This window comes from Condylostylus longicornis, unplaced genomic scaffold (assembly GCF_029603195.1).
Source record: "Condylostylus longicornis isolate FDR11 unplaced genomic scaffold, ASM2960319v2 ptg000049l, whole genome shotgun sequence".
Lineage (NCBI taxonomy): Eukaryota > Metazoa > Arthropoda > Insecta > Diptera > Dolichopodidae > Condylostylus > Condylostylus longicornis.
This window is the reverse complement of record NW_026578018.1, coordinates 1,201,523-1,213,427: the sequence shown is the minus strand read 5'-3', so window position 1 is coordinate 1,213,427 and position 11,905 is coordinate 1,201,523. Positions and strand designations below refer to the sequence as shown.

Genomic DNA, 11,905 nt, shown 5'->3' with positions numbered 1-11,905 from the left:
TATTATTTTATATAAATATAAAAATACATTGTGTGCATATATCTAAATTATTTATATAAAATTTGTATATTTTTTTTTTATATTAAATAATAATATAATTTTATAATTTTTTTTATTTCCGTTTTCAATTCATAAAATACAATACATAATATTATATGTATGTGATTATGTATGATAGAAATTTCATGTATGATAGAATAGTATGTAAGAAATTTCATAATTTCTTTTTTTTTGGGCTATTATGAATTCTAAATACTAATTATGTAATTATGAACTTAAAATAATTAATTGTATAAATTTTAAATTAAAAATGTCTTACGTATAGGGGATAATATACGTTCTACGTAAGTTACATTTTACTTTACATATATACAATTAAATAAATAATTATTTAAATTATTGTATTCAAGTAAATTTATTTAATTTGCCAAAAAAAAACAAAAACGTAAGGAATTAATTTTACTTTAAATAAATTGCAAAAAAAAAAAATTTTTACCTTAAGGAAAATTTCATATTAAATTTAAATTTAAAGAAAAATTAACAATTTTGATTTTCAATTTTCGTTATACTTTTATTTACTGCATACTTATGGGAGAAATTGACAAATTAAAATAAAAGAAAAATTAAATTTTTAATTAAAAAAATGTAGCAACACTTTACAAGGGTTTCCGAGAAATAAGTTTTGGAAGGGTTTTGGATTACATAAAGAATTAAACAGGCTCACAATAATGGTTATACATATCCAGTGTCTTCTTCTAAATATTATTTTGATTTTTAAGTCCTTCAATATTATATGATTTTTCCTTCTTTGATAATTTATAAAATAAATAAATATGTACATATTTGAATTGGTAACTTTTAAATATGCATTTGCTCAAACTTATTATATAATTGGAAAAATTGACTAACTGCACAAGTCTATTTCAAAAGTTATCTGTTTCGTAATGGAGTCATTTTTAAAAATTTCAAATTTAGCAAATTTTTCTAATATAATAACGATGCAGAACAATCGTATTCCTGGAACTAAAGAGTATTTTACGTCTTTTTCCAGTAGACAATGTATCGTTGTAATAATTTCATTCAAGTTTTACCTACCAAATGTAAAATTTATTTTGTTAAATATTTAGTATTTGTTTTAGGTATGTGCATAGATATTTAAGTCTCTTATATAAGTAAATAAAATTCAGAGTTTAGAAATTAAACTTTAAAAATTTTCTTGACGTGTTAACCATCTACTTAATATGTACTATTAATTGAACTACGATACTCACATTAAAATAACGGGAATATGAACGGGTGTATATAAACCGTTAAATTAATTAAAATTTATTAAAGGTAGAGAGAAATAGAAATGAAAATGATTGAAAATCAGATGCAAGACAAAATAAGATATACTTATACAATTTCGCTTCAATCTGATTTTAACCTGATAAGTACCCTTAATCTTAAAGCATATGAACTATAAAAGATTAAAATCTATTTGATTTTTTATAGTTTAAATACTTTTGATACTGCTGTAATATTTACGTTAACTTATCGCTGAATTTTAAACTTATGTACATATGTACTTGATCTCAAAAGATAATTGGGTGTTTCAATGAAGAAATTATGAGTGCAATGTATTAATATCAGAATACTATAATTTTTCCAATTTGTAAGGTGTAAAAGGTGATTGTTAATTTCATTCTGTTGTAAAATTAATCCAAATGTCGAGGTACATTCCGTTAATAATAAATTACATATATCTTCAATTAGTCGTCCTAAAAATAGCAAAAATATCAAATATATATACATATCAATTATTTTTTTGAAATAAAACTTTTATTTTCTTGGTCAAATATCAAATATTTAAAATTATATTTATTTCATACATGACCTTCCAGATCTTAATTTAAAATACAAAAATCCATTCTGCTCAAAATCTCATACGATGTGGGAATTGATTAGAGCCAAGACTGAACAGATTATTTAAATATTTAACCAAATATTTATGTTCTGGATGAGCTTTAATTGCTTTCAGTACTACAGCATCCACTTCTTTCTGATCTTTCTTGCGTTGTTCAGTTGGAACATATTTTTCTTTTTTGGCGGCGTAAATGTCACTACCTTCAACATTTTTCTTCTTTCTACTTACTTCTTTTCGGGCAAAATATTTATCATTAATATGGGCTGGAACTTTGAATTTGCCAAGATCTATTTTAGTTTGTGTTGCAATAACAAAACGTTGAGAGACACGACGTAATGGACATGAATTTATTCCAAATGGACCAGTTACTAATAATAATCCAGTATCCAAGACTTTCAATAAAACAACTCGTTTCGCTTGATGTCTTCCGGCGAGCATAATCAAGATACGGCCAGGTACCATAGATTTCCGGGTGTTTCTGACATGGCGACTAAATGAGGCACGAGGTGGCCTTTTGAGAACTCTTTTCTTTGTTGGGTAGTTAGCTTTAGCTTTCTTCTTATAAACCACCCTAGTTTCTCCATTTTTTGGACCGCCAATCTTCTTCTCCACTTTAATTGGGATCTTCTCCTTTTTCACTTTAGGACTTTTCTTGCCAATCAATCTATACAAAGCGCGTCGTTTGTACATTTGACTTTTGGAATAGCGCATAATTCCACCCCCCAAACAGGTATTTATGGGGTGCTTGCGCTTCTTTTTACCTTGAACTGCAGGTTTTTTAGCTTTTTCTGTGGGTGCCATTTTAAAAACACGTGTACGCCGTATAAAAATTTTTACGAAAAGGAAATGTCAATTGTCAACCTATATGTCAATTGATTATTTGACTTTATTTCAGTTATGATAATAACTGAACACGGCAATAATGACTAGTTGACATTTATAAAAACGCTTCCTTTTTGTTTTATAAAAAACCATTCAAAATAATACAAAAGATGTGCTACATAATATATATTTGTTCACAATTCGGATAAAGTGTAACCAATAATGTAAAATTTTGGAGAAAAGAAATATTTTATATTAAACCTTATTCATGTAATTTCGAAAATGTGTTTATTATTTTTAGGCTACTCAAACGAATTTTACACACGGTAATTTTAAAATTTGTGTCGATTCAAAGCATGAGTTTTCTAAAAAATATTGATTCGATTGCAAGTTTCAACTTTATAAAGGAAAGTAATTAGCGGCATCTGGTTTGTATAAACTTAAAATGTATTAGAAATTGTAATTGTGCTTTATAAAAAATTTTGCAATTTCGGAAAAATAATATTGCTTTTAAATAATGAAATGATTTATATAAATTTTCGATGGAGAAGCTATATACTCGATTTTCAAACAAATCTATTTAGTCAAGTTCTATTAAAAAAAAATTCAGTTTTGAAGTAAAAATTTTTAACCTCAATAGTAACTACTTTATTGTATTTGAGTACGTTATTATATTATATAACAAACTGTTGTATAACATATAAAAGTAGGTATGTATTTATCCCTAAATATAGTTTCTGAGTTTAAAAAAAAAGAGTTGTTTAGTTATGGGCTTGTTTTCACAAAACATGGAGACGCATTTTAATATGATTAGTATTTTTTATATTGACTTTATGTTTATTTAGAATTGTCAAAATGAGAATTTTAACATTTTCTGACAGTTCATATTTGACAATTAATGTTCTATTAAATGTCATACACAAGCTAATAATGTAAAAGTAAACAAAAAACTTTTAATTTGCAACAAAAGGATGAGAACAAAATACTTGAAATAAAAATAAACAAATTATTTAAGTAGATAAAATAATTGAAATATTAAAATGTCTATTAGTTTTATTGATTAAGGTTGCTTCATTTAAAGAACATGACGAATCAATAGTAGTAATGAAAAAATGGTCATTAAACATTATTCTATGGAATTGATATTATAGTCAAATGTGCCCGAAATATCAATATGCCTCAGATAGTTGGAAGATAGATTTATAAATTTTTGATGCACAAAAGGAATATTGCAAAAGGATTTTAATATAAAAGAAAATATGTTTTGAAAAATTTCTAAATGAATTCACACGAAAAAACTATCATGTCCATCACGAATTTCTAATATTCGTCATAGTGCTTTTTTAATACCATCGTGTCAAGATTAATACATGAAATAATTTCGAATAAATTTTCTCAAATTTTCTGAATATGGATTCTTCTGATAACCACTCATTTATAGTAGGAAGTAGCTATAAAGGATATACCCGAAGTATTCTCATAGGATATACTCGAAATTAATAACTTGAAAAACATATAAGAAAAGCATTTATTACTGAAATATAAAGAATTTTTAATAAATGAAAATATTATTTTTTTTATTATTTAAAAAGAAGACATTTTTGAATAAAAGCACACAAATTTAAGTTTTAAGACCAAAATTATGTTCTAGGTTTCTAATATATACCCATTTTTTGCTAAGCAGTCGCTATATATTCTTAAGTCGCCGTGGATATCAGTGATATAGTGACTTGTCAGCCGTTCTTTTATTTCATTTCGAATATGTACAGATGTATGTATATTATTAAATGACCATAATCATAAATATAAACAAACTAAAATACGTTTGGTATTCTTTTGCTTTTTACTATTTTATTGTTCGCTAGTCAACATAGCATCCACAGTTTTTTAACAAATAAAAAATTTTTTTTTATTCTTACCGTATAAGTGTTTTATACGTGTATACATTTTTATTTAATCTAAAATTTTGCATATCGGAGCAGTAATTTATAATAGGAATAAAATGCCAAAAAAAGACTTGAAGATTAAACGTGGAACTTGCATACTAACTGAGGAACCATTCTGTTATATATTAAAATCGAAGTTTCGTAAGGAAAGATGTGATTATTGTTTACAACAGTAAAATATTTTTTTTAAGTGAATATTACTAGATATAAATGTAAAAATATTTTTAGAGGACATGTGAAAAAATGTTCAAATTGTGAATATGCATATTACTGTAACAGATTTTGTCAAGTAAATGCTTGGCCAATTCATAAAGTAGAATGTCCATTTTTAAAAAAGATTGCACCTAGAGATGTTCCAGATGCAGCGCGTATGTTACATAGAATTATATTACGATTACAAAACGGTGGAGATCTAATAAAAGGTTATTATACTGAAACATGCTCTCGAAAATTCAGAGATTTGATGTCACGTAAGTGCATTTTAAATTTAGAAATCAAAATTTGAGAATTGTGACCCAAAAATAAAATAATTATGATGGAATATGTTTTATTTATATAAGCATAATATTTTGTTTTAGATTATGCTGAAATAAAAAATGATGCTAAACGTTTAGAGCATATTGAATCATTGGAGTCAGTTTTAATTGATCTTTTGGGGAATAATTTAATGCCGAATCATACAGAACTATTGGGTATTTATGGAAGGGTAAGCGAAATGAATTATTAAATGTACATTCATCAGGCCTTCATTTGAATTATTATGTATTTCAAAATACGTCACGAAAATGGTATTTATAGGTATTCGGGTGTGAACTAAGTGTAGCGAACATAAAAATAATTTTACCGGTTTCTTTTTAGTGGAACAATGTGTGTTTTTGTGAAAACTAATGTTTCTTTTTATCATTTCAAATTTTTTGGAAAATATCCAAATTTTTTTTTAGTTTAGTAGAAAAATAGCGCACGGGATATTGCAGAAGATAAATGTTAAAAAATATTTTATTTACATACTCACCTTTGATATTGGAAAATATAAAACCATTTATAAAATGTGAAAGAAATAAAACTTTATAATGGTCAAAAATGCATTTAACAAAATGACTTCCAAATTTAATGAAATCAGGGTATTAATTTTATTTTCTATACAGATACAAAATTTTATTTTCTATCTACGGATACAGAATATGAAAAATATCAATTTCTAATTAATAACATTAATTATGATTCAAAGAGCAATTTAATGTTTGATTTATTTACTGTAATAATTCAATTAGGTAATAATTAATTGCTTTTATTACTGATCAAATGCTGATGCGCTTCATTTAGTTTCTTCGCCTGTAAAATTTTATTTATTTTCCATTTAAATTTTTAAACTTTTTGGGTATTTGCCAAATCTTTTTCATGAGAATCAATAAAAATATAAATATGTAATATATTTTTAAACTATATTGAAAAATCTTAAGGAAAAATGGATATTATTAAAAGTTCAAGTCTAAAAATACTTTCAAAATGACAATTTTTGAATGAGACAAATTCGAATCAAATATGTAGTAGTTCCACTATGATGTTTACTTTAAAATAAATTGACTGTGGGCGTTTAATATCTGTATAATTATCGTGTTACACTAATCTAATTTTTACTTCAAAAATTACTTGTAATCCATAACATGCCTTTGAAACAAATGATAATAATTGGATTTAACTACAATTTAATAATTTTATTAAATTTGTTTTATACAGTAACATATGTATATTTATAATTCTATTAATGACCCTATGTGTCTTTTTGTATTTAAGTTAATAACCAACGGATTTAACATACTTGATCCTGAAATGAATTCTGTTGGAACTGGGATCTATTTGGGAGTTTCAGTTACAGATCACAGTTGTACACCTAATGCTGTAGCTACATTTGAAGGTACTACACTAAAAATTCGCCTTACTAAGGATATACCATGTCTTGATTGGTCAAAGGTAATTTGCAAATTCCAATAGGGTACCTAACTTTATAGGATTTTACAAAAATTTTTATAAAAATTACATTTTAGATCTTCATCAGTTACATCGACCTTCTAGATACAGCTGTTCAACGTCGACAAACTTTAATGGAAAATTATTATTTTTTGTGTACTTGTTCAAAATGTATAGATGAACAGGAGATGCTTGAAATGGTATCACCAGCATGTCAAAATAAAAAGTGTTCAGGATTTGTCAGTTTATCGAAAAACGAATGCCAAGTATGCAAAAGAATTATAACAAAAGATTTTATTAAACAATATGAAGAAGTAATGGAGTTTACAAAAAATCATTTAGAAAACATGAAAGAAATCGCCTGTAAGTTTTTTATTATACATTTCGTAATTTTAAATTAGTTGCCTAAAGGTAATTGATTTTTTTTTAATTTCGTTTTTTAGATTTGGATGTTTGCAAAATATGTTTAGATAAACAAAACAATGTACTACATCAACTAAATTTATGGCGTATTAAGACATTAGATTCGGCTTTTGAAAGTGCTATAGAATTTAATAAATGGGCGGACGCTATTGAGTTTGGATCTCAACTGGTACCAGGGTTTAAAAAATATTATGGAGAATGTCATCCTTTACTTGGAATGTTGTATACGAAATTAGGAAAAATTCAACTTTATGAAAGATATCCCAAAATAGCTTTGCGTAATTTTGAGGAAGCTAGAAAAATTTTAGAAATAACACATGGTGCTGATCATTCCATATTTAGACAACAATTAAGACCGCTAATATTACAAGCATCATTAGAAAATAACGAGACATAGAAAATTTAACATAAAATCTATTTGTAAATATTTATATTGTAATAAACATTTTGCTATTTAAAGTTTCTAATTAGTTTGTACAATGAATTGAATTTGCGTTAATTAATATATAATTTTAAAATTATGTTGACTGCACGTTAAACAAAAATTATTCATTTAAAATAAAAGTATAAGAGTCATTTGAGTACCTTAACATTTTAAGTAGATTTTCTTTTATAAATATAAATATAAATATAAATAAAAAATAAATACAAAAAAAATTTTATTTTTTTTAGCTCGGTAATTTTAAACTTCAGCAGATAGGGAGGGTTTTTTTTTGGTAACATGGATTCAAAATTTCATTCATGTATTTTATAAGGCAGTCAATTTTATTTTCTTCTTGAAATGCATATTGCAAATAATTTCCAATTTTAAACTTTTATTCAATATTAACAATCACTGGTTTTTCAATTAAGTATTTTATTTTCTGTTTTAAATTTTTGCGGGAAATAAAATGTTTATGTGTGTTAATTATAAAACAATATAAATGCAAACAATTTTATTCCAATTACAAACAAACATTTTTATTCGTTACACTTATCTCTCATATTTATTAATTAAAATTTAATTTAAATTTCATGTTTCACACAGGTGTATATTTCTTTATGGTTTTTAATACTTACAAGAATATTTGAAAAACATGCATACGTATATGTTTATAATTATAGTTCAAAAGGTAAAGAGTATCAAGTGCATTTAAAATTCATTTTGTTTTTTTTTTTAAATAAAATAGCTAAGGAATGAAAGGCACTATGATAAAATTAAAACTTTTGCAATAAAATTTTTGCAATTTAACTTTGATACTCGGTTGGTAAAAACGTTCTTCTAATTGTTAAATTGAATTTACTAAAATATACCGTAAAAAGAAAATTTAATTATTTTAATTTTAATATTATTTTATTTTATTAAAAAAAATGGTTTACCTTATTAAACAAGCTTTTAATCTTATATCTTATTATGAGCAGAAAAAAGGTTGGATTAATTTTATTAATTTTAAATCTTGTAATTTACAAAAAAACTATTTTTTAATTTTATAATATTATAATATAGTGTTATTTAAAGTGATAAAAGTGTTTACTGAAATAATGTAAATTTGAAATACATAGGTATAATGAGAAACTTTTAAGTTAGGGGAAAAGTTCCGAAACAAACGAAGGAATGTGAATTTCGGAGTTACCTTTTTAGAGGAATATTTAAGTAGTTTCATATTAATAAGTGATTTTGATGAAATTTAATGTTTAAAATTTTTTAAATAAATTAAAATTCAAATCTTGTAATATAATTTTAGTAAATAAATTTTGTGCTTATTTGAATTAAAATTTTAAGTTTTAATCGTGACTATGCAAAATGTTAGGTTTTATTTTAGATTGTGGATCATGATTCCTCTGTTAATTATTAAAAGGACTCTATATCCAATGCAGATTAAAAGGACTCTATATCCAATGCAGATTTTGTATAATATTTTAATTTAAAAAATAATATTTGTATAAATTTTATTCGTAAATAAAATTACAGTGTCTTAAAAAGTACATACTCTAGGCATGAATATTTATTAGAAAAACTTTTTGATCCATTAAACTAATAAAATATATTAAAATATTTGCAAGTTCACGTGCGCTTACTAAAGCTTCTTCAACAGAATTTTGTTATAATTTAAAATACCATTTAATAACGAACAAAGAAATTAATTTGTATACAAACCTATGTATTTTTAAATAATGTAAAAAAAATTAAACTGAATAAATACATATTTAAATAAATTAATTATTTTTAATAATTTTTTTTTTTGTTTTGTTATAGATATGAGAACTGATCATTACCTATTTTTGGGGTCACCATTAAAAACGATTGCAATATTAGCATTATATTATTATTTTGTTAAAAATTTAGGACCAAGACTAATGAAAGATCGTAAACCATTTCAATTGAAAGGTGTATTGATGGTTTATAATATAATTCAAGTAGTAGCCAATGCCATCTTAAGTATTTTGGTAAAAATCAAAAGTAGTTTAAAATTTCAATTATTATTACAATTAATTTTATTTATTTTTAGAGTATATATGCATTCTTTTCAAATCCAGATCGTAAATTAAGATGTTTATTGAGTGATTATTCAAATACAGATATTGCTATGTTTGAAGCAAATTTAACATATGCGTATTATTTGTTAAAACTTTCTGATCTATTAGATACAATATTTTTTGTTTTGAGAAAAAAGAACAATCAAATAACATTTTTACATACTTATCATCATATGTGTATGATTGTTGGTAAATATAATAAATTTATTATAAAATTTAATAACATCTGTTGCATTTTCTATTGATCGAAAATATTTAAATAATTTTTCGATTCTATTTTGCATATACATACTAATATTGCATTTATAACAATTATTACTAATGGTACTAAATATTTTCGGTCAATTGTTTTCAACGTTATTACGAGTGTTATTATTAATATTATTTTTTTTTATAATATTTAATTTAAGGTACTTATGCAACTGCAAAATGGTTACCAGGTGGCCATATGGGAATAGTTGGAATATTAAATAGTTTTGTACATATTTTAATGTATTCATACTATTTTATAGCATCAATGAAACCTGAATTAAGTAAATCTATATGGTGGAAAAAATATATAACACAAGCACAAATATTACAATTTTCAATATTATTTGTACATTTCTCGCATCCATTATTATTTGGTGATTGTAAATATCCAAAGTTTTGGATGATATTTGGTTTTGTACAAAATACTTTTATGCTAATATTATTCTCAGATTTTTATTATAGAACATATATTTGTAAAAATAATTCTAAAACAAAATCTAATAAAATTAAAAATATAAATGAAAATAATAATCATATAGGAAATAAAGTAAAGTAAAAATGATAAACAAAAAAAAAATAAGAAATTTATAATAAATTAATAATGAATACGTTTATATAAATTTAATATATACATATATATGTATATAGAAATTATAAATTATATTCTCTGTTATTTATGTAAAAATTTGCAAAAATTTCAACCTTGACTTTGCATTTTAATCTAACTAAATTGTTTTAAATGCATAAGCAGTATAAATATGTATAATACTTGTATATTAAACTTGTATATTAAACTTGTATACTAAAAAAAACTTTATAAAATTTAATATTTTTTATACATTCACATTGTATACTTATGATAATTTAATTAGTTTTCAAAATATATATATTTTGGTGAATAAATTTTTAATAAAAAAAAAAAATATATTTATAATATCATAAAATTATTATACATAAAAAAATATTCTCTATTATTAAAATAATATTTTTTAATTACATAAATAATATTTTAAATTAATAAAATTTTAAAACGTAATTATATAGAAAATAAAAATAATTATGTATAAAAATTATATTTGTCTAATTTTTTGTTTATTTTTGGCTTTTAATGCAATCATTATATAATCAAAAATTTTTGTTATACCTTTTTCCAAACTGAAATTTTTCTATAACTAGCAAAATATACTTATACATACACATGTACATAAATAATTTTATTAAAAATATTAAGTCATTCTATTTCATTTTATGATTTTTACTTTATAAATTAAATTTTATTCATATAAATTTTTTTTTTCTATATTGGGCATTAAGTTAAAATAAATAAATCCTTATTTATCGAAATTATATTCAAACTAACAACTAATATTAATTCAAAATTCATGAGGTCTTTTTTGTTTATATTTAAGAAACATTGAACTTATGCTAAATTTTTTTTTTATATAAATAATTCTAATACAATCTAAATCGGTCTATGATACTAAAATATTATTATTTTTATTATATAAAAATTGATGAAATTGGAAATATCAATAAATTAATTGAATAAATCTATATTTTGTGTAAGAGTGTTGTTAAAATTTTTTAATAAAAACACATTTATCAAAAGAATATTTTTAATGCCGATTTTATTAACAATATTCTTTAAAATTATATGAATTGAATCAATTATTAAAAAATAGATTCAATTGTATTTACACTATAAAAATAATTATTTAAAAAGAAATTAATTGAAAAGATTATTTTACTTTTTTATATAATATTAATAGTTAGGTTATTACTTAGTAATTGTCATAATATACAAACTTAGTAATTGTCATAATATACTTAATTTGTATATTTAATTATTTATATATAAATTTTCAAAATTTTTAATTTCTTTATCGACTTTGTTACTATAGGCATTGACTTTTAAGAATTTTAATTTGAATTAATTATTTTTTTTTTTTGTTTTTATAATTTTAAACAACTGCTTTAACCATGTGTTGTCTAACATAAAATATAATTGATAATTTAAATGAAAAATTATAGTTTGGCATTTATGAATAAAATTATAATGAATGAACTAAAG

The 11,905-nt window shown here is 22.8% G+C and overlaps 3 protein-coding genes across 5 annotated transcripts; 2 read left to right on the top strand and 1 right to left on the bottom strand.

Moving 5' to 3' along the window:
* Positions 1-1,799: 1,799 nt before the first annotated feature.
* Positions 1,800-2,763, bottom strand: LOC129611323 (60S ribosomal protein L6). The gene has a single exon (XM_055524406.1). It carries the CDS (start codon positions 2,705-2,707, stop codon positions 1,916-1,918), a length of 792 nt encoding a protein of 263 aa, XP_055380381.1. The 5' UTR covers positions 2,708-2,763; the 3' UTR covers positions 1,800-1,915.
* Positions 2,764-4,392: 1,629 nt separating this feature from the next.
* LOC129611379 (histone-lysine N-methyltransferase SMYD3) lies at positions 4,393-7,592 on the top strand. 3 transcript variants are annotated; one of them, XM_055524510.1, is made up of 7 exons: positions 4,393-4,499; positions 4,711-4,846; positions 4,903-5,144; positions 5,253-5,380; positions 6,469-6,645; positions 6,720-7,005; positions 7,086-7,592. In XM_055524510.1, the coding sequence occupies exons 1-7, from the start codon at positions 4,490-4,492 to the stop codon at positions 7,460-7,462; spliced, it is 1,356 nt and encodes a 451-aa protein (XP_055380485.1). In that variant the 5' UTR covers positions 4,393-4,489; the 3' UTR covers positions 7,463-7,592. The 3 variants fall into 3 exon arrangements, with proteins under 3 accessions (XP_055380485.1, XP_055380487.1, XP_055380486.1); XM_055524512.1 differs by having other exon boundaries at positions 4,416-4,499; positions 4,594-4,846; XM_055524511.1 differs by lacking the exon at positions 4,393-4,499 and having other exon boundaries at positions 4,509-4,846.
* Positions 7,593-8,298: 706 nt separating this feature from the next.
* LOC129611413 (elongation of very long chain fatty acids protein AAEL008004-like) lies at positions 8,299-10,574 on the top strand. The gene is made up of 4 exons (XM_055524556.1): positions 8,299-8,473; positions 9,302-9,492; positions 9,555-9,771; positions 9,993-10,574. Exons 1-4 carry the CDS (start codon positions 8,416-8,418, stop codon positions 10,388-10,390), a joined length of 864 nt encoding a protein of 287 aa, XP_055380531.1. The 5' UTR covers positions 8,299-8,415; the 3' UTR covers positions 10,391-10,574.
* The last annotated feature ends 1,331 nt before the right edge of the window (positions 10,575-11,905 follow it).